Source organism: Bubalus bubalis, chromosome 9, assembly GCF_019923935.1.
Source record: "Bubalus bubalis isolate 160015118507 breed Murrah chromosome 9, NDDB_SH_1, whole genome shotgun sequence".
NCBI lineage: Eukaryota > Metazoa > Chordata > Mammalia > Artiodactyla > Bovidae > Bubalus > Bubalus bubalis.
In genome coordinates, this window is record NC_059165.1 from 61,284,121 (window position 1) to 61,305,718 (window position 21,598).

Genomic DNA, 21,598 nt, shown 5'->3' on the forward strand with positions numbered 1-21,598 from the left:
CTACACACACACAAATCGGCTTAGGGAATCCAGCAATGAACCAGGGCACCCTTATCTCTGTTCTCTAAATCTGAACTCCCCATCCCAAACGCTAGGACCTGGTGGGGGCCCACTCCAAGGTACCGAGTTGTCCATTAGAAGCAAAAGCCTCCTGCAGGGTAGAATGACCAGGCCAGTCAGAGTCAGATGTGTTGTGTCTGAATGCCCATTTTGCTACTCCCTGGTGGGGTATCTTGGCCAGGCTTTTCTTCTCTCTCTTCAGCTGTAAAACAGATCTAGTGTTAATGATGGAAGGATTGTTATAAAGACTGAAAACTTACATGGACTTCCATGTGTGAAGTTCCAAAGCACAGTGCCTGCCTTGCAGTGGACATTCTGTAAACAGTGGCTTTTGCTGTTTTCTGGGGCTTTTGACCCACGGGGGTTGCCCACAGTTCACCCACCCATCCTCAGCCCCCAAGTAAACCCCAGTGACCATTTTCTGAAAAGTTGTACAGAGAAGGAGAAACATTCCAATCCTAACACAGGGGTCATTGTCCTGAAGAGCTCATCTTAATCCTTCTTGCTGCAGTAGAACATTATTTCATAGAGTGGAATTTTTTTCAACCTTGACTGTGCACAAATGGAGCTCTGAAAAAGAAAGGTTTTACCCTAGGCTAACTGAATCACAATCTTCCTGAGCTCATGAGGGCCAGAACTGAGCAGAGACTTCCTAGGATCCTTTTTCTGTCTCTGGGGAGCTACCCAGGCTCTGAGAGTACATATTCCTCCCCCAGCCAGGGCAAACTGGTTCCCCTATGATTCTAATGTGGAAGTTGACCCACAGGATCTTCAGGTCCTCACTGAAGCTGGGCACTCGAAATCCTAATAATCTACATCTTTCGCTTTGTGTGTCCAACCGTTCTTTTCCTAAGTGCTCCCAGTCAGCTATTTCCTTTGGAGAACCACCCCCAATCCATATGGTTGAGGGAAGAAAACCCCATCCTAGATCTAGGTGAGGACATGTCACCCCTACCTGGTCATCCATCTAGGATGCTTTCTTCCAGCAGTCCAGGAGCATTCTATCTCCCTAGGCATAGCCACTGCATCAGGATGGGCACATGACCCAAACCAGGCTAATGAGAGTCTCTTCTAGGACTTTTTCTGGAACTCTGAACAATAGGAATTCTCTTTCCCAGATGGTACTAAACCAGTGGAATGTAAGCCTGGAAGCCATCTTGCCAACTGACCTGGAGAGCTTACCTGAGAATGAAGCCCATGCAGAAGAAATTAAAACACAGATCCACACCCAGAGAGTAAATCTCTGGATAGAGTCAGGGCCTTTAAGTTACACAGGTTAATAAATTTCTTTTTTAAATAAAGTTTATTTCAGTTTCTATTACAACCTGGCAGGTTCTGATTAAAACACCCATTATCCACAACAATAGTAAACTTTTTTGAGGACTTTCTGTGGATAAAGGCCTGAGGCATAGGCTCCTGCTGCTGAGAAGCTTACAGTTGGGTAGAAGGGAACCTGGACTCCATGTTACAAGAGAATTAAGATTAGGCAGCAGCCCTGAGTCTGGGACTCTCAGACCTTGTCCACTGGGTGACTGATGCCAAAAGCTCTAGAAAAGGTGAGAGGCCCTCAGAGGGTCTGCAGGTCTGAGCTGATGTCTGTGCTCAGACTTTCCTTGCAAACCAGAGAAGAGGAAGAGGCAGAGGTGAGAGCCGAACTGGGCTGGTCCATGGCAGCTGACGCTAGGAGAAAGTCAATGGGAACCATCATGTCTGACCCAGGGCTGAGCAGGCTGCAACTCTCAGAGGAAAACAAGCCCCTTTTTCCATCGCCACTTCCTCCTCCCCACCCCAGGCTACGTCAGCACCCACATGTGCTGCTCGGATAGTGGTTTGCCACCACTGTGACCAGCCCAGGGCTCAGGAAGTGACTCTCGCTTTGGTTCTGCCTGGGGTGCCTGTCACACTTTCCGATGGTTGATCAGCTCTGCCGGAAACATGGAGGGCCTGGCCTTCAATGGGTCTGGGGGCAGCTCTGCTCCCACCCCAGGGAGGGTCTTTGGGCACTGAGAGAAGAACCTGAAGAGGCCAGGTATGGAGTGGCACAGAAGATGCACTGAGGCGGGGCGGGAGCAGGGGCACGGGGGAGAAATGGAGGCATGGTGGAAGAGGGGAAATGAAAGAGAATCACCCCAGAGTGCTCCGGTGGGAAACCATCCTATTTCCTCCAATTTCAGATGGGAAAACTCGGTACCAGAAGAGATCCTGAGCCCTAGGACAGGTGGAGAAGGACAAATTCTGAGATAGGCCCACACAGAGTGATGCTGAGGCCTGAGGAAGTGGAGGGTCCCCTGGGCCCTGAAGAGGTGCCTGGCTGCACCCTCCAGATGGGATCCAGGGCTACAGCAAGGAGTCCATGTAGGATTTGGTCCAGGTTGGGGATCTGCCTGTGAGAATCAGGGTCTGGGCTGTTGTCCTTAGAGTCTGCACGAGGGGTCAGGTGCCGGACAGAGTTAGGTAAGGCCTGAAGTGGAAGTCACGGGACTGGCACAGAGGGACCATTAAGGGAAGAGGGAGTGGGTCAAGGTAGGTGAATGTTTCGGCATATTCACTGGGTCCTCTCTGCCCTGCAGAAGCAGGAAGAGGCTGCTGTCCCTGGACATCAGGCCCTTTGCCCTGTGCTAAGTGGTCCCTCTCCCAGGCCTGGGGTCAGTGGGATCCTGGGCTCAGAGGACAATCCATCCTTCGTTGCTCCCCCCACCCCCAGCTGAGTGTGCAGCAAAGCTGGCTGCAGAAATCTCTGGAAGCTCGTTGGGCAGGCAGAGGGAGGGGAGTGTTACATAAGAACCCACTGATGTGCAGGAAGTCTAGAGCAGCCTTTAGATTAGAAAGGCAGCGTTCCCATCCAGCCCAGAAAGGCAGGAATAGCAACGGCGGTTATTTCTGGCCCCTCACCACCGCCCAGCGCCAGGGCTGCTCAGCTTCGTGGTGGGTGAGCTTGGACTCTGCAGACCTGGGGGGAGGGCAGAGGGAGGGCAGGTAGCCCCTGGGTTTACCCCACTCTAGCACTGGCCTCACCGTCCCCTCCCCCTAAACACCAGGATGCCGAAATCAGTGGTGATGCTTGTTTCCTCTGATTTTCCTCTATCTCTAGATGCATTTCCTATCCCCACCCCCACCCCCCAGACACATTTACAATGTGACAAGATTCATACTAAACACTTGACAGGTATTTGTCCTTACAATGCCTTATGAAGTAGGTTCCATTCTCACTCACTTGATGAGGAAACAGGTTCAGAGAGGGCAGGCAACTTGCTCAAGGTCAGAGAGCCCAGCAATGGCAGAACCAGGATTCCAATCCAGACAGTCTGGCTTCAGATCTGTCTGCCTGAACCCCAGTTCATCCTAAGAACTGTTTTCTGGGGCCCCAGAATGAATCAGACAAAGCTTTCATCCTACCGGCACTCTTGAGTCAGATCGAATAGCAGGGGCAGACATGAACACGTCGTTTCAATTCATTCATTCGGCAATTACCTATCACACATCTGTTCCACTCTGGGCATTAAAGATATAAGGAGCAGTTAGGTAGGTTCTCCCTTTTTTGCAGGTCATAGCTCAGTGGGGGAGACCAACAAGTAAACAAGCAAATTCCACAGTGTGTGGTGTGCTATCCTGGGGGAAGCACAGTGACTGGGGAGCCCCTAATCCAGCTCCCACCCACTGAAGTGGTTCCCAGGCAGTCAAAGAGCCAACGCACCATTTTAAAATAATTCCAGGAGGCTGGGTAGGGGAGAACTGGTAGTGAGACCAGCCAGGAAACTGTGTAGTCATCCAGGACAGAGGGTAAGGTCTGCATGCCTCAGGGTCAGCTATCAGAGACTCGTCAGGGACCTCCCAGTCAGAGAGCAAGAAAAACTGACCCCCAGATTTACAGACAGGCCTCTCAGCCCAAGGTACATCTGTTCCCCGTGGTACTGTGGCAATGGGAAAGTCAGAGAGGTTGGATGGAAGAGTCTTCTCTTTTTCCTCCTCTAATCATCCCCCTAACTGGTCTACCCTTATGGAAACACTGCTTTTTACTTATTTATTTATTTAGCTGTGCTGGGTCTTCGTTGTGGCATGCAAATTCTCAGCGGGATCTAGTTCCCTGACTGGGAATCCAACCTGGGCCCCTTGCATTGAGAACATGGAGTCTTAGCTACCGGACCACCAGGGGAGTCCCAGGGAACCTGTTTTAGGGTAAAGTCAAAATGAGTGCCTAAAGAGGAAGCTGGCACCCAGAAGCAGGGAGAAGCACTTGCATCCAGATTATCACACTGACGAGTAGCGATGAGAGGGAGGACAGTTAGCCCCAGTGCCCAGGAACATCCACAGAGGGGTCTTCACTTCACTCTGGGCAGAGACCACACTTCTGCTCTATCAGCAAAGGGAGGGACTCTTCGGAACGGAAAGGATTTGTTTTCCCTCTGGTCAAGCTACAGAGAGAGCTATCGTGGCAGGATGACGATGTCTTTAGGCTGACATTGGACTCATTGTTTTTTTTTTCAAAAATATGTTACAGTAAAATATACATAACATAAAATATCCCATTTTAACCATTGTAAGTGTCCTATTCAGTGGCATTCAGTTATATGTGCAGTGCTGTGCAACCGTAACCAGTATACATAGGCAGAACTTTTTTTTTTATCATCCCAAACAGGAACTCTGTACCCATGAAACACTGGGGATAGGGAAACATCAATTCTCTATCCTGTTGCCTCCTCTTTGGCCCCTGGTAACCCCTATTAGAGTTTCTCTATATATAAATTTGCCTAGTCTAGGTACCTCCTGTAAGGGAAGATATTTGTCTGTAATATTTGTCCTGCTGTGCCTGGCTTAGCATAATGTTTACAGGGTTCATCCATGTTGTAACATGTATCAGAATTTCATTTCTTTCTAAGGCTTAGTAAGTATGTATATACCACATTTTGTTTATCCTCTCATCTCTTGATGGACATTTGGGTTGTTTCTACTTTTTCGACTATTGTGAATAATGCTGCTATGAATATTAATGAGCAACTATCTGTTTATGGATTCTGTTTTTATTCATCAGGCCTCTCAGCAGTTACCAAATAGATTAAAGTTAGATTTAAGAAGGACTTTCTGGTTTCCTACTACCAGCGACCTAAGCAGCAGCATCTACTCCTATGGATAGTTCCGATAACCTGAATCTCTTCCACCACCTCTAATCCATCCCTAGGCTGGGGTAGTGCCCAGAATGGCTGCACCAGCGCAGGAAAGAGGCTTCACAGAGGTCACTCTGGAGTCGTACCTCTGGATGACTTATTTTAGTAGCTGGGTGGGGGTTTCATTGTCTTCTCTTGGGCTCTGGGTATGTTTGCCACCACTACCCACCCCAGACCCAATGTTCTCCTTTCCCTGGCAACATCCAGACTGTCTCCCTTTTTCTCTCCCAGGCTAAATTGGGAGTGTGAAGCTGCTCTTCTTCCCAATTTAGCTTTTGAATTAAAGTGAGAAGTGAATGTGGCTGGAAAGCTGGCTCCCATCTGTGTGTGAGAGAGAGAAAGGCAAAGCAAGCGAGCATGAGCACATGCCGGGGGCCAGGGCGAGTGTAGGTGGCCCGGGCAGCTGCTTAGTGCAGACACCCATCCTCAGGTGCCGGCAAACGGCTCCGCAAAGAGACGCTGAGGGTAGAAGGCTGGTATTTTCTTGGGAGAGGAAGAATGCTGCAGAGATGTCATTTGTACATTCCAGAAAAATGTGATGAATTATTAGAGTGTTCCAGGCCCTGTACTAGATGCTGGGGAAACAGTGGTGAACCAGGTAGGCCCATCGCCTATGCCTGGGCTTTCAGTCTAGTGGGGACACATGGGCAATGATGAAACAGGGTGATATATGCTGTCAGGGAAGAGAACACGAAAGAGAAGGCCACAGGGCCCTGGACCAGGTGCAGTGTCACATCTAAGCTGAGACTTGAAGAACAGGCAAGACATTACCAAGTGAAGGAGGAGACAAAGAGCATGTGAGCAGAGGGCACTGCGTGTTCAACGATTTGGGTAGGCCCGGTTTCCCCAAAGGAGGGTGCTGGCCCCCCGGGAAGCCCACCAGGTGGGCTCAAGAGGGCTAAGAGCTTCCATTTCCTCCTCTTCTTCCAGGGAGAAGAAAGCCAGAAGAGAATGCCAGGGCCAGAAGTCTGGGAGCACATAAGTCCCTTCTGCTCAGGCTCTAAAATAGTTGAAGCAGGGGGAGGAGGGAAGCCCCAGGTCTCCTTCTGAGTTGCCACTTAGAAAGCTGGACCCGGCAGGTCCAAGATGGACATGGAACAGAGGAAATGGGATCTCACTTGCATCAGAGGAGACAAAGGAATCAAGAAGGGTCGCTGCTTGGTTTAGCTTACCCCATTCTCCCCCTGGAGGCTGCCTGAGTCATCTCTGGGGGACCTGTCCTCTTCTCACCTAATGGCAATGAATCATGATCTGGTGGAGATGGGGACAGGTCGAAATCTTGGCAAAGAAAAGAGGAATAAAGGAGCTCTTTGGAGGCCATGCATTTCTCTGTCAACTCTAAAGTTCCCCAATGACAGGCACGGCTAAGGGATGCTGGTGTAAAACTTGCCATTAATATTTCAGGCAGCATTATTTATTGATCACTCATCTGGCTGGGACAAAAGAAGAGGGTAATTCATTAGGTGTGCAGGGCTGGTGGGGTCAGCTTGGGAAAGAGGTCAGGCAAAGGTAGGTCATTCAGGAGTCAGCCCTGGCTGCTGGAAAAAATACCTTGGGGTTCCAGGGTCTGAAGATTAGGGTCTTTGTCTCCTTTTTCAGCTCTACATACAGTACCCATGATGAAAATAAGGGAAGGAGCAGGGGACGGGGAAACCTAGGGGCAGCCCTGGGACTGCCACTGTCGCCATAAGGGAGTCAGCTCCAGGGAACCCTGCATCTAGGTAAGCGTCCCTCTCGCTCACCTAAATTGTCCCTCTCTTGATAATATTTTAGAAGCCCAAGTTGGGTTCTTTGGGCTGTATGACCCTCCTAGGGTCAGCATGGCAATTTCCTTGCTCCCAGGAGGTGCCTCATCCTTCCCCAAAGGGAGTACTGCTTGCTGGGTCTGACTATCTCCTCTGCACACAAACTGGGGTTGGAAAGTGATTGAGAATTCATATCTGCCTATCCACCCACAAGGATGCTTTCTTCATGAACCTCCAACTCCAGGGACTGCGGTGTCAAGTATTCTGCTCAGCGGACCTTAAAAGCCCACTGACTGCTGAAGGAGACTGTCCCCCAGCAAGGGCCGGGGAATCCCACACTGGGGTGAGCTGCGCCACCTAGTGGGCTTTTTCCTCCTTGCAGGCATCCTTCTCACCCATCACTGCCTCCAGCCTAGATTTGCTGACAAGCTATCAGGCAGAACCCAAATGGCTCTAAGACTTAAGGTACACGCCTCCTTTATGCAGGGCTGACCCAGCTCAGAGGGGGAAAACTGGGGTTAAGGGGAATCTGTGACAGAGATAATCACGTACTCGCTGGTATTTAAGGCAATGGGGAAGACAGCACTTTGGCCTGGAAATAGTCTCTCCCTATTATTCTGAATGCCACATATATGAGGACCAGAGGCCCCCAGAGACCCTCCCTCCTCTACCTAACCTCATTTCCTCCAGGCTGAGCAAGCCTGGGCTCAGCTCTGCTGATCAAGGAAGAGCTGGCATAGGCTGGAGCTGCTGGCTTTCCTCTGACGTCATAGCCTGGAAATCACATTTTAAGCAGGTTCTCCTAGTGTGGGGCACACACAAGGGAGGGGAAGCAGGATGAAACCACTTCATGCCTGAGGACCGTTTTAGCCAGGGACCTCAGGCTTGGAGGGCTGCCCAGTGTCCCCAACATGGTCTGGGCGTGGGACACAGGGCTAGACCTCAGCCCCCACTTCAAAGCTAATCTCTCTCAATGCCCAGTGGGTTTCCAGGCAACGAGCAAGCGCCCTCCACATAGCTCCTGCCAGACATCTCTGTCATGACTTCCCTTCCCCACTGCCCTGGCCTAGAAAGATCTACTAAGGTGGAGGGGAGAGGGCAGGTGACTCCAGGGAATAAGACAGCAAGGGCTCATGTAGACCCAGATGTTTTTCACCAGCCTCCTCCCTCCATTCTGTTGGTCACCTTCCGTCTCTCCTCTTCTCCCCAGCACCACAGGGGTCAGACCCTGTGTGGAGGTCTAGAAGACAATGTTTCCATGGCAACGGACAAGTGAACTTGGAAATGAGAGCATCTTCTGTTGACACAGGGAAACCCAGATGTGCAGGGAGAGCCTGGAGATGTGGAATCTGACAGTGACCTCCTTGGCCACTGGTCACTGTGGATAGAAATGTGTAATCTGAGTGTGAGTTGTGTGAGAGTGTGTGTGTGTGTGTGTGTATGTGTGAAATGCAGCAAATTGGATTTAGGTTAGAGAGGCCTAACCTGCTTTCCTGGCCATATGGTAGCTGCTAGCAGGAGATGCAAGCAACTTACTCTCTGGAGATCTTTCTAGAACAAGGGAGTCTCTCACCTGATTTCTACTCTGACACTTCCTCTCCTTTCTGATAGAAAAAGGGGCCAAATTGCCCAGAGGGCAATGGTGAAAGGAATGCCGTTCAGAGCATTATTGACTGGAGAATTTCAGGAAAGATGAAAAGGGCATCTCACACGCCTCCCTCCCCCTGCTCCCGCTCTCCACGAGCACCTCAGTGCAGGAGCTTCTTGGCCAGCTGGCTTAAGTTTGGCAGAAGGACATGCACCCGTGATGCCAGGGAAGGGAGAGGAAAGCCTGGTGTAGGGACATTTTGCCAGTCCTGAGGTCCAGGGCCTGGAGCTAGGTCTCTACTCACACTCCCCACCCCGTCCCCATCTCTGATTCCTCCATTTTCCTTCCATACAGCTGAGCTGTTGCTTCTCTAGTTTCTTTCAGCCTTCCTTCTTCTTCCCTCACTCTTCCCCCCTCCCTCTCTGCTCTTCTCCCTTGTCTCTTCTGATGTTACCTCTGCCACCTTTTCCCTTCTCCGGGCTTCTGTTCCCACCAGTGGTCCCCTGGTGACCTAGGCTCCACCTCCCCAGAACTTGACCCCAGGCCCTGCAGCCTCCCTCCTTCTCTCCTCCACCCCAGCCCAGCAGCTCAGGGCTCCAGCCCTCCTTCCACAGGCCACATGGGCATGCCTCACTGGCTCTGGCCTTTGGGTCCCTGTCTGCCTTGTTTGTCCCTAGGGTCAGACGTGAACCATGAGGCTAGTTCCACATTTTTGTCTCTCCCTTCATCCCACCTAGATCCTCCCTTGAGTGTCTGGCTCACTGTCCCTCTCCAATGTTTTTTATTTTTTAGCCTTTCGAGGCCACAGCGATCCAATCCCCAGGCTCTGCCAGGAGCCCCCAATATCCCATTCTTTTTCCTGGAGCCTCATCATGATCTTTGCCCCTAGAACTTACACCCTGGCACTTTCTGTGAGGTGCCAGAATGGGGAGGGGTCTCCGGTAGGATTCTGAGGGACAGGACAACCTCTAAGGGTAGTCCCTTGCCTTTCATAAGTCCTGGCTCTATATTGAACCTCCAAGCCATCTTCCCAGATGGAACTACCTCAAGGCTATCTCTTGAAGATCAGATCTCTTGAGTTCATAGTTTGACTTCTTCTCCCCTCCATCCCACAACTGAGCCCCGGCTTCTCACTTGAAGTCCTTCTCACTTGTGGACTGGTAGAACAAGAACAAAGCACAGAGGCTAACACAAATGAGGTGCCAGAATTTGGTTTATTGGCTCATCCAGTGCCAAAGGTCCATTGGGCACCCTCTTCCCACCAATCTGGAGCCCCCTGGCTCCTAATACCTTTTTCTTCTTTACACGCTCCTCCGAGCCCTGATGGAAGGAAGCCACGGCAGAAGCTGGGGCAAAGTGTGGGGCAAAGGCTGGGCTCTGACAGGGGTCTGTTACAGGGGGCCTAGTCTGCTTGGCACAGGAAGAGGGCCTTAGGGGGAAAGAAGATGGGCCCCCAGGAGAGGAGAAAAGGAATCGGCTCAGCAGGGGCCTCTACTGAGGGCCCAGAGGGGATGGAGCCCCATCCTGGGGCAGGAATGGGAGGAGGCAAAAGAAGAGGGGATTAAGGGCAGAGGAGCAGGTGAGAGGCCCCTTGGAGCCCTACTCTCTCATGGGCTGGGGTCCTCTGAGGCTGAGAGAGTAGGCGGGAGGGCCAAGGGGGGAAAGGGCAGCTGGGTTGGGTGGCGGGAGGTTACTGCTGGAGGCAAAGTCCTTCACTCAAAAGCCCCCAGCTCTAGACCCAGAAAGATACACACACACACACACACACACACACACACATTTTCTCTTTCACACACACGCACACCCCTGGAGCCCCACCTCTTTTCAGTGGGCACAGGTAGCTCACAGCCCTACCCAACACCCCCAGCTGCAGCTCTGGCCTGGCTCCTGGTCACTTAAACACCACTGAGCCCTTGTCCTCCATTCACACCTGTAGGCCCAGAGCCCAGGTTCTCTGAGGCCTCCCTACTCCCTCCTTCTCTGCTGGGCCTTCAGGCTCCGGTCAATCTGGGCTGTGACTGGCCGTCGACCCTGACTCAGGGAGAGCAGTGGGGCCATGTGTTAGGACAAGGGGATGGCCATGGTCTTCAGCAAGGCACTGGGTGGGCGGGGTCAGGGCTGGAGCGGGGAGAGTAGCATTCGGGCTCTGGGGGGCCCGCACCTCCTCGAGTGGCTCCCTCCTCAGCTCCTGGGTCCAGCCTCTACCCTCGGCCCCCCACAGCAGGGCCTCCCTTCTCTTTCCCAAGCCCTTCCAGGGGAATGGCCACTGGGAGGCACCGGAAACAGCCATCTGAGAGGCCCCGGGGCCTGAGACTGAGGGCTGCTGGCACAGTGTGGAGCCGGGATTCTGCAGCCTGCGGGGAGGGGGCGGGGGCCTCAAGCTGAGTCACCCCCTGCGGAGGTCTTCTTCTTGGGCCGGGTCTTCAGCGTCTTGGAAGCCAGTGGCTGTGGAAAGAAGAGAGGGAGACAGAGGACTCCGCCTGGAGCCACAAGCCCTTCCCACTTCCCCAAGCTCTGTCCCGGTTCTCACCTCGGGTTTGGGCACTTTTTTGATGGGTTTGACCCTCTTAGGGGCCTTGTCTCCCGTGTCATCCTCAGAGATCTCTGTCCGGGGATCTGCCTGGTTGGTGCCTGACCTTACGCTCAGGGTGGGGTCATCTCCTGGTTTGGGGAGGAAAGGAGAACAGGTGTCTGGTCTCTCTCCTACTCAGCCTCCTCGCCCTTGCCCCCTGCCCACCCTGGGCCCGGATTGTACCCAGGTCTTCAATGGTGTCCAGGAGGCTGCCAGGGCTGGCTCTGAGGCGGCCATCAGGCCCGTGCAGGGGCAGCGCGTCCTCGTCCCGGATCAGGGTCAAGTCCTGCATGCTGAAGCTTCGGAGCTTCTCTGATAGCACCCCCTGGCCCTGGGGTCACCACCACGCACCAGGAGGACCGGAGGAGAAGGGGCGGGGTGGAGAGAGAGGTCACCACAGGGCACTGGGCAGCCACTGGACTCAGCGCTCTCCCCATGGCACCCTCAGCCCATCCCACGGCGGCTCTAACAGGCTGAGGCCATGCGTTCCCTTTGGACGGGTGAGGAAACTGTGGCCCGCCGAGTGGAAGTCCCTTAGCGGGGGGATGTTAAAGGCAGGATGGGAACCCCAAGCTGCACAAGCCCCCAGACCTTTACCGACCCGAGAGTGCGGTGGATGCAACGGGGACTAGCTGTGGGATGAGATGAGCAAGCTGGGGCCTGGGAGCTGGGTCTGCCCCCATCTCACCTTGGCAGCAGCCGTGACTGCCGCATTGGCGGCCAGATTCAGACCCCTCTTGCCCACCCTCATCATGGTCTCATAGCTCTTGTCTCGGGCCTGTGTGATGTACTCGTCGATCTCCTGAGGGGTTGGAGGGGAAGGAGGAAGAGGTGAGGCTGGGTCCTACCCTGCTTTGCCCTTGTTCACACCTGGCACTGCCTGCCCCAGGGGGCCAGGCCCCTCCCAGATCACCCACAGGGAGAGCCATGAATGCACGTGGCTGCAGGCTCTGGGCTGCCTTGACCTGGGATAGGTGGGAAGCAAGCGTCCCTTGTTCCAACAGACCTTCTCTTTGTTGGACAGGGTTGGGTGCACGAACTTGCGGTAGAGCACGCTGGAGCCTTTGGTATAAGGGGACAGCAGCCATATCACAAAGGCGATCTTGAGCTCAAAGTAGAAGGGGAACCTGTGGGTGGGAGACAGGTAAGGGCAGAGCCTGGGGCAGGAAGTCAGGAGGCATATGGACCCGCTGCAGGACCCTGGCTGGACTCCCACCCCTTAGTGCACTAAGGTCCCCATGTGGCTTAGGAGACTGGTCAAGGGGAGGCTCAGCTGAGACTCCCAGTAGCAAGGTGAAAAGTGACCCCAGCAGGAATTCCCAGCAGCGGTGGCTCTATCACCCTCTTCTCTCTGACAGAAGAGCACCCACTCCTCTGTCCTGGGGTCAACACCAAGGCGAGCTCCCTAACCTTCCAGGTGCATTCTTGGTTCCTCACTCCCTTCCTTCCTGCTCTTCCTCCCATGAAGAAGTCGGGCTTCTCCAGCTGTGCTCTGGATCTATCCCTTGCTGCCGTGACACGGCCTCTGCTTTTTAAGGACTGTTCTCTATTCTCATGGCTCCTTCTCAGGCCACACACTCCTTCAGGTCTCCTCTATCCTCACAAAGCCCTCATCAAAGCTCACTCCTTTGCTTGCATCAGGAGGCACCTGCACTCACTTGTTCTCAATTTTTAACCCATGACTCTTTCCTAATTTGACCCCATTCAACTTTCTCTGCTCAAACTGTGTTTCCTCAAAGGCCCTTGAAATCTATATGCGCAAGGACCTTTCGTCCTCTACCTCTCAGTAAAACTCTCTTGACTTCCAGTGTCCTGTGCTATGTTTGTCCTCTCCTCCAAGAGGCATTTGCTCATTTAGTAAACATTTTTCAGCGCCTGCTGTGAATATACAGATGGTTAGACAATTCCGTGTCCTCAAGAGTGCATATATATAGTCTAGTAGTGCCTAGAAAAAGCCTTTGAAATACAATCCAATGTTCACGAGATTGACTCATATGCCTGTTTTACAAATAGGGAAACTGAGGCCTAGAAAACTGTGACCTGCCCAAAGTCCGGCAGAAACAGGTTTCCTGAGTTCTATTGTGCTGCTCTGGCTGCCAAAAGAAAGGTGAGAATTATGTCTGTTCTCATTTTGCTCAATCAAGCCAGGACTGGATGGGGGCTGAGAGGAGGGGACACCCAGGACCCCATGGGACTGTTGGGGAGATGCCACTCTAGGTGGGCTGGCTGTGTAGAAGAAGTCAGAAGCCCTGGCCCCTGAGGTGCAGGGAGGCGGGGGTTGCTGGACCTCACCAGGAGAGCACGATATCTGTGAGTGTCTCGGCAGTGGTGAAGAAGGCAAAGACGATCCAGTACATCATCCATTTCACCTAAACGTACAGAGGGCGGTGTTAGCTGGGGCCTTGGGGAAACACCCTGGACCTCTACTTGTCAACCTGCTGGAAGCACTATGTAGGAGGGCACAGAGGGCCCCAACTTTGTCTGTGTATCACACCAGGGCTGGGGAAAGGGAATACACGGGAGCCTCCCCTGAACCAGGTCTCATTAGTGCTGACAGCATTAGTATAAAGTCATCCCCGTCTGTCATGTGACCCACTGTCCTCCCTGATCTCTGTCACGTAAGTTGGGTGGGAGATGAGGGGTCACACACTCACATATTCCTTCACGTTTTTTGTCTTCACGGCCTTGTAGGAAGAGTAGGCTGGGTACAGGGTGCCAAAGATGAGCCTAGGGAGGCAGGCATGGTTACTGGGCCCCTCGGCCAAAAGCAATGGCCTCTCCCTCCCATCTCTGCATCAGTCCCTGGGTAGGTAAGGGGAGAATGGACAGAACTCCAGGGTACCACATCAGCTGACTGATGAACTCAGGTCAGGGGTTAAGGTCAAAGCAGGCAAGCCTGAGGTGATACACAAGCACGGAGGCCCTAGTCAGCGAGGGTGATGCCCTGGAACCCTTTATTGTTCAGTTCTTCTCCAGCCCCTGACAGAAAGACCTAGAGGCCAGAGGGTCTGATGTGGCTTATCTGGCCCTGAACCTCATTTGTGCATAACCATATCATGGGGTGGGGGTCAGGTCATTGCCTCAGGGGTGTCGTCCTCCTCCAGACATCATGCACTTTCTTACCCATTGGCCCTTACCCTCTACCTTCCCGTCGTAGGGCCAGTGACACCACCTAACAGGGTACCTGGCAGTCAGAAGTACCACTGTAGCCCTGGGGACCTGAGGAGCAGAGGGCACGGGGGCAGGAGGCCCTGAAGGGCAACGTGGTTTATTTCCCAATATAAACACTTTTGGGACTAGGCTCCGGAAAATGTGCTGGGCTAGAGATCCTGGCTATAGTGGAGTCTGTGCTGTTCCCATCAGAGACCACATACAGGACACAGGCGAGGCAAGGAGAGGACCAATGCCACTCGGGGAGCTCATTCACACAAGAGGAGTAGCCACTGTGAAGGCCACATGGATGTATGAGGCCCCTGGGTTCCCTCAGGTGGGAAGGGAAGGAGACTCTGGTGGGTCTAAAGGAAGCCAGAACAGAAGAACACGATAGCAGGGAGGGGATTCTGGGGTGTCAGTGCCTCAAGGTGGAGGTTGAGGGGCAGGGTCCTAAGCTGGGGCAGGTTAACTGAAGCCATGCAGAGCTCCTGCCAGGCCCAGCCTCTTGACAAATGTGTGGATACCGCCTGTTCCCCATGGACTTGCCTCACTGAGGCAGGATACTTCGGAGATGGAGTCAGGGGTGGAATCCTCAAGGACAAAGTCCACAGTTGTGGGAGAGGGCACCCTCCTGGAGCCTGGCGGAGCTGGGAGGGACAGAACTGGCAGCCTGGGATGAAGGCCACCTAACACCCTTCCCTCCAAGGCTCTCAGAATCCCAGGCTGAACACACATATCCTCTCCCAGTTACCTCCCACACTTTGTCGTCCAAGCATCTCTGCTTCCCGTCCTCCCTGGGGGGCCTTCAGAGCATGTGCCCTCACCCCCAGTCTCCTGACAGACAGTGGAAGAGGGAGGAGAAATGGGGCCCTTCGGGGAGGCCAAGGCTGCCATGGCCCTAAGCTATGGAATGAGGAGGCCCTGCCTTGCTCCCCTGGCTCTTCCGTTAGTTCTCCCGCTGGGAGATGAGAGCCCAGGTCTGAGGGACTCCTCCGGCCAGATCTGCTACGTGGGGGAGGGGACAAGCCGCCTCCCCTCATAAATCAAGCCAGGCTGCCTAGCCCCCTCCCCCCCTCCCCCCCCCCGGGGATGAGGGAGGGCGCAGAAACAGGGAAATTAAAAATAAAAGGGGTGGGAAGCCAGGCCTGCCTTACTCCTCAAACATTCCCCGCTCCTCCGGATCCGTCACCTCCACGTCTCTGGGGACCCCAAATAGGGATGATGTGCCTTTAGGTGATTCTGCTGTACGAAGCCACGGAGTGGTCCATCCCAGGCTTCCATACCCCTCACCCGCCACCCCTAGCCACCATCCCCCTCCCAAACGGCCGCGCCCCGCCGCCGCACTCACACCACCAGGCGAGAGATGATCCAGGACACCATGGCGGGGCCGGGCGGGGCGCGGGGTGCGGGGCGGGAAGCCGGCCCGGGCCGAGGATGTGGTTGCTGGAGGCCGAGCGGCGGCGGCAGCAGGAGCCGCAGTAGCAGCAGCACCCGCAGCAGCAGCCGCCGCGGGGGCCGCGGAGCGCCGAGCCGCCGCCGTTAAAGGGGAGGTCCCTGCCGCAGCGGCGGGCCGTGGGCGGCGGCGGCTCTTAAAGGGGAGGCCGCGGCGGCGGCAGCGGCGCGCCCCCCTGCACCTGCTGTCGCTGGGCATGCGCCTTTGACCTGCCTTCCTCCAATGGCTTGTTCACCTTTCTTGGGTTCCAAACCCAGGATTGAGGTCCTCAGAGGCCTTCATGGTTCCATCCGGACATCCTAGCCCTCTTCCTGCGCTGATCACAACAGGCTGAAAGACTTAAATATCCTAAGAGGAATAATGACTGACTTACTGAGTGCTTATTGTGTGCCAGGCCCTGTGCTAAGAGCTTCACATGCGTTATTTCAGTGACCATCCCATAAGACAGACGTTATAATTATCATTTTGAAGATAAGAAAATGGGAAGCTTCGGGGAGGTTCAATAATTTGCCTCGGGTCACAGAACCACTAAGTCATGCTGCTAAGAAAGGAACTTAGGAAGTCTACTGAATTGGCTACTTCTTCCAACTGCTATCAAACCCTTCTCCCCTATCGCTGACCGTCAAGACACCCACCCAGGAAGTCCTGAGGTCAAAGGCATAGAGGCATATGTCCATCCCGCCATCACCAATCACTCCAGTTGTAAAAGGCCTAACCCCATTCCCAATCTGATCTGCTTTAAGGTTGTCAGTTCCTAAGTTTTGTAGGGGAACAGGGCCCTGTGCTCTCAAGGATACCCTGGGGCAGGGGAATCATCCTTTTTGTAAAGAGGCTGGTAGAGAGGCCTGGGGTCCAGGCCTGGCGATGAATAAGGGGCTCCAGTTCCATCCCCATCAGCAAGCACTGGTGGCAATGGATGCCCTAATTCCGAAGACATTTATATCCAGAATGTAGGCTAGCCTGCCTCCTGATTTTCACCAAAGCAACAAAGCTCCAGCAACCTCTGCAACCTCCCTTCCCCCACTGCTTTCCTTTCCCATCCCATTTCAAAGCTTCTGCATTCTTTATGTTGAGGTATAATCCTCTGATGATCACAGCACCAGCCCGTGCCCATCCTGGCTTAAAGGACATGCTCAGAACTCTGTATTTCAGTTATGGTGCTATTCAAACTCAGTATCCTTGAACCACACACAATGGTCTATTTCCACCCTGATAATTGTATTTCCAGGCTCAAACACTTTGGAAGATGTGTTTCCAACAGGATCCAAGGAAGCAGCCTCTGATGACCCCTCTTGCTATTCTTTACAACTTCTTCTTCAAAAAGCCTTTTCTAATTGGAACACAATCTGTCCTCACTCTTCAAGCCACTTGAATTTCCTATGTGGGCAGCCAGGCCTCTTGTTTTGAGGAGATTTGTCACTGATTGCCCAAAACCTTGCTCAGGCCACTCTCCCTGACCCTTTCCCCCCAGGCTGCTTCTGGAAGGTAGGAACCCACCTTTCCCATAGGGCAGAAACTATGGAAAGCGCATGTTTGCTCCTACCCTCTAGCTCATGTAGCACATTCCCGTTTGTCCCTAAGCCCTCAAACCACAATGACCTGGCACATCCCTCGCCCAACTGGGCACAAATGCAGGAAGCAAAGAGTAATAATTGGATGCAACAATGTAATGATGATATGAAAATGAACTATCCTCCAACTCCAACCCCACCCTCAACCTGGCCCTGCTTTTTAGAACAACTGGCACAGGAAGAAGTTAGTCCACTATGAACAGATTTGTTAGATTTTTAATAAGAACATGGAAATCCCAATCAGCCCTTCAACAAAATTAAAATACAGAAAGTGAAATTAAAAGTATTCTACAGTAAATGACTTTTATTTAAAAAAAAAAGTAACTGTGAACATATAAACAAGCCTGCAGGGCACTACAGTACAGCTGGGAAGAAGATAGATACATTTTCCAATGTATCTATGGACCAATGAATTCCATCATTTTCAAATAAATTCTTAATAAAACTCCACTGAGTTGGAAAGTTTTGCTGAAAATATTTCTGGACAAAAAAACTCCCAAAACAAAAAGCCTCATGTAGGAAAGCAAACTTTCCTTTGAATTTGGAACTACAAGAGGAGTCCCAAGGGAACGCTGGTAATAGGTGGAAATGGTTCCTGGAGTCACCAGTGTGTGTATGCATGGAACACACCACAGCTCAGACACGACAAAGTTCTTTCTCAAGATGGCTGTTCCCTCAAGATAGGGCTGAGATGGGAGGGGGGTGAAATTAAAAGAATCCTAAAAAGCCAATTCTTTTAAATTCTGCTTTGGCTGATTTTTGTGCTATAATGGGCAGTTGATTTCTAAAAATCTTATTTCTTCAAAGAGTTTTCTCGAAGGAAGACTAAATGTAATGTGCCTTTCCTCATAATCCAGGAAAACAACTGTGGTATTTCAAAAGTTCTAAAAATATCTACTTTCATGAAATAGTAACTATTTCACTACAAACCTATTTTTCACTAAATACACACGTTTCCTAATCCTGGAGCCTCTTGGGAAAAGCAGTGGATTCTCCCTGGGTCCTTCAAGACTTCAGTGTTCATGGGAGAGAGATGGTGGGGAATGGCTTCACCCGTCTCCTGGGATGGGCTGTGTCAGAGGTCATGTGTAGAGACACCATCAGGCTTCCACCAGGCGTGTTTAAACAATTAGCCCCCACATGTACCAGGTATGTGATTTCCCCCTACCTCCAAACACATTCCCACTTAACTAGGCACAAGAGAAAAAAAAAAGAAAGGTGTGCCCACATTCCTGGTTTCCACAAATCTCAAATCATGAGAATGTGCAGGACAGCCCAGTGATGTTCAGGCAATCTGAAGTCCCAAAAGGCCACAGGATAGGGATGTGGCACCCTCGGCTTGGAGTCTGAAACTGTGTGTGTGAACAGTGCGACTTTCCTGTGTCAACCTTCAGTGTTGAGGCAGCGTAGAAAAGAGTGGCTGGAGAGTTTGTAATACTGACCACACTGGCTCCAAGTGAAGGACCTCTGCTCCAGCAGAGAACCCTGTCGTTCCCTGTATGTGTTGTGAGTGAAAGACCTGCTTCACAGGGGAGTTTGAAATTTCTCCATGCCTACGATCTTGCCAGCTTGGACTCATGAGCCTTGAGGGTGCCAACAGCATCTTTCACTGCGTGATAAATGATGTTCTTCACCTGGAGAGAGCAATCAGCACAGTTAGTCCATGGCAGCCACAGACTGTGCTCTGCAAATGAAAATATCCTGCAAGGACTAAAAGCCTACTGATGAGTGAGGAAAGCCCTCAACCAGGACTGCGCGCTCCCCTAACCAACCCCAAAAGATGATTTACACATCACACAGAATATACAGTTTATATTCAAAAAAGAGTGATTCATGATTTGAAAGCCTATATAATCACCATCCTCTATGTGTATATATGTGCTGGGCACTACTGCTAAGCTCTTTATGTGGACTTTCATTTAATCCTTACCATAATCCTATGAAGTAGATTCTATTATTATCCCCATTTTACAGATGAGAACTGAGGTTAAGAATCTTACATTAAGGTCCTATAGCTAATAAGAATGCACTAAAAACAGTGGGCAGGTAGGATTTATTGGGTATTTTTCCCTTTCATGCCTATATTTTCTAATTTGTCAAAAAGGAACACATATAATGTATGAAGCAAAAGTTATTAAAATAGAGTGAACAGGATGAAGACAGTTTTAAATCAACATGATGATTATTTCTGGGGAGATGGAATGGGAAAGGGTACATGGAGGCTTCAACAATGTAGTTGTTGTATATAAATACATTGTATATATGGTATGAATATGATGCTTTCTCTCTTAAGCTGAATGATGGCCACACAAGCCCCCTTGTTATTCTCTATTACATTTTTTGTATTAATTCAACCAATGTTTACTGAGTACCTACTATGTGTCAGACATGTCCTAGGGAAAAGCAGTCAACTAAAACAGCAAAACCTCTGCCTTCATGGAGCTTAAACAGCTTATATTCTAGTAGGGATAGAAACAAACAAAAGATACATAGTATGTTAGATGGTGAAAACTACAGGAAAAAATAAAGCAGTAACAGAGGACTGGGAGGTGATATGTGACAAGTAGAGACCGAACAGAGGATGGTCTAAAATATATATGCCTGAACACTTGCATTCTATCTATAATAGAAATGTCATCTATCAATCTAGCAATAACCAAGAAAAATATCCAACCTCATGGGTCACTGACACACCTGAGTCACAGGCATGACGCAGGAAAATAGGCCTTAAGTGAGAGGCTGCGAGAATGCCTGTTTGGATGCTAAACCTCTGCCTGGGGAATCTTGCTTTCTTATTCTTTTTTTTTTTTTTTTTTTTAATGTTACTAAGCATCCAGGTATATTAAAAATGAAATTCTGCCCTTAAAGTTCCAATCCATTTCAGAACAGAGGAAAACCTAATCTGATTCTCCAGTTTAGATCTATGAGGGGGAAACAACTCTGAGGGACATGGATTACAGTCCCCAGCAGGGCTCTAAGGAATTGAGTTTGCACAGAAATTTGCTGGGAGAAGGCAGTTTTGTGGAAACAGGTTTAGAATACATTGCCACAGTGCTTTTCTCACCTGACTGGGGAGGTCAGTCTAGTGCAGTTACTAACACTGAAACACTGTATCTTCCAGGGGCAGAGAAAGAAAAGACTGCCACATTGGAAGTGATGAGGTGAAAAGACGAATATTCTCTAAAAGCAAACCTGAAGAGGACTGATTAAACACTTCCTGAGGGAGGACTCGTCACACCCCAGACATGGGCCTGAGTCAGCTCTCTGCAGTTATCTTGCCCAGATAATAGCCTCAGAAAGCAGTGTGCGCCTCCTATGTATGTGGCCTACAAGGAGATAAGACAGGGCTGGAGCGGAGGAGGAGCTCTTTACCTGCAGTTTATCCTCATGGTTTGTGTGAGTGTTAGAGAGATGCCTGAATTCCTGCGTCAGGCGAAAACAGTGCTTTACGTGTTCTGGAGACACGAAGTCTTCTGCAACTTTGATGCAACTGTATAGATTGTGCACCTGCGAGAGGAAAGGCAGAGGCAGACAGCAGGCGCCAGTCAGTAACCTGAGGAAACCGCTCATGTAGTGCACAAGGACACTGGAGAAACACTTCTGATATCCCACGTTTATAACAACAACAAATGCAGAAAGACTGTAAGTATAAATTTATAAATGAAAATGGTACTAGTGCAAAAATAAGATCTGGAAAAATATATACCATATTCTTAACAGTAGGCTACTTTCTGGGGAAGGCAGAATGAAGGGATTGAAAACGGGATTGAACTGAGACTCACTTTCTTCTTTAAATGAGCATTTAAAATTACATAGAAGAAAATGAAAACGCAAAAAATAAGTTGCAGTTTAAGAGCAATTGGTCTAACCCACACTTTTATATCTACTGCCAGATTAGCAACAAACTCAGAAATAAGCAAACTATGGGAACTGCGGAGCCCCACCCACAAGTTGGGACATACCTGGTGTGGGGCTCCAGCAGGTATGAAGACAGCATCTCCCAGGAACTGAACAATGGCCCAGCCTTGCACACCATATTCCTCATAGAGCCGCTTACGTAGGGTCTGGTCCAAGTACCAACTTTGGTCATGAATTGGATCATGATCAGGGGGATTCTCTTGGCCTTGCTCTTCTCCAACCTGATCATGAAACCACGATCAAAACCCAAAGATGGAAAAATCAATAAACACATAAAGATTATTAACAGGATAAATCCAGCTTGCTGCAGTAATACCTACTTTATTTGATATCCTCTAAGTGAGGATTCAGCCCTATGGGGCCTTGTAACAAAGGA

General features: G+C 51.1%; 2 protein-coding genes and 2 long non-coding RNA genes across 13 annotated transcripts in view; 2 read left to right on the forward strand and 2 right to left on the reverse strand.

The window, feature by feature from the left end:
- Positions 1-1,900: 1,900 nt before the first annotated feature.
- Positions 1,901-21,288, forward strand: LOC102400169. Of its 3 annotated transcripts, none has more exons than XR_006641449.1 (7): positions 1,901-2,089; positions 6,822-6,943; positions 7,065-7,432; positions 8,178-8,372; positions 13,141-13,234; positions 20,426-20,946; positions 21,198-21,288. It is a non-coding gene; the product is annotated as an uncharacterized LOC102400169 (long non-coding RNA). The 3 variants fall into 3 exon arrangements; XR_006641448.1 differs by having other exon boundaries at positions 7,182-7,432; XR_006553603.2 differs by having other exon boundaries at positions 6,822-7,432.
- LOC123335209 lies at positions 4,938-6,544 on the forward strand. The gene is made up of 2 exons (XR_006553606.1): positions 4,938-6,053; positions 6,153-6,544. It is a non-coding gene; the product is annotated as an uncharacterized LOC123335209 (long non-coding RNA).
- REEP2 (receptor accessory protein 2) lies at positions 9,751-17,362 on the reverse strand. 6 transcript variants are annotated; one of them, XM_045166810.1, is made up of 9 exons: positions 15,629-17,362; positions 14,827-14,927; positions 13,782-13,854; positions 13,420-13,496; positions 12,134-12,254; positions 11,816-11,929; positions 11,311-11,452; positions 11,086-11,216; positions 9,751-11,000 (listed from the first exon to the last, which is right to left on the reverse strand). In XM_045166810.1, the coding sequence occupies exons 1-9, from the start codon at positions 15,929-15,931 to the stop codon at positions 10,932-10,934; spliced, it is 1,131 nt and encodes a 376-aa protein (XP_045022745.1). In that variant the 5' UTR covers positions 15,932-17,362; the 3' UTR covers positions 9,751-10,931. The 6 variants fall into 6 exon arrangements, with proteins under 6 accessions (XP_045022745.1, XP_025148410.2, XP_025148412.1 ...); XM_025292625.3 differs by having other exon boundaries at positions 11,311-11,458; XM_025292627.3 differs by lacking the exon at positions 14,827-14,927 and adding an exon at positions 15,435-15,522 and having other exon boundaries at positions 11,311-11,458; positions 15,629-15,759.
- The window catches only part of KDM3B (lysine demethylase 3B), a 57,363-nt gene continuing 53,267 nt past the window's right edge, over positions 17,503-21,598 (reverse strand). For 2 of the 3 annotated variants that reach the window (XM_006070842.4, XM_025292624.3), the window contains 3 exons: positions 21,267-21,443; positions 20,677-20,811; positions 17,503-18,938 (listed from right to left, as the gene is read on the reverse strand). In XM_006070842.4, coding sequence (XP_006070904.2) covers positions 18,858-18,938; positions 20,677-20,811; positions 21,267-21,443 — 393 coding nt within the window. In that variant the 3' untranslated portion in view covers positions 17,503-18,857. Of the gene's footprint in view, positions 18,939-19,680; positions 19,764-20,676; positions 20,812-21,266; positions 21,444-21,598 lie in introns of all 3 variants that reach the window. The other variant, XM_044948559.2, reaches the window with a different exon arrangement.

What these genes read in the sequence shown, in the direction of transcription:
- REEP2 (XM_025292625.3), bottom strand. Translation starts at nt 15,931, where the DNA reads ATGCCCAGCGACAGCAGGTGCAGGGGGGCGCGCCGCTGCCGCCGCCGC. An exon ending in ATCATCTCTCGCCTGGTGGT is followed by an intron (nt 14,928 to 15,628) that starts GTGAGTGCGGCG and finishes TGTCCCTCCCAG; the next exon opens with CTCCGCCAGGCTCCAGGAGG. An exon ending in GGACACCATTGAAGACCTGG is followed by an intron (nt 11,217 to 11,310) that starts GTACAATCCGGG and finishes TCCCCAAACCAG; the next exon opens with GAGATGACCCCACCCTGAGC.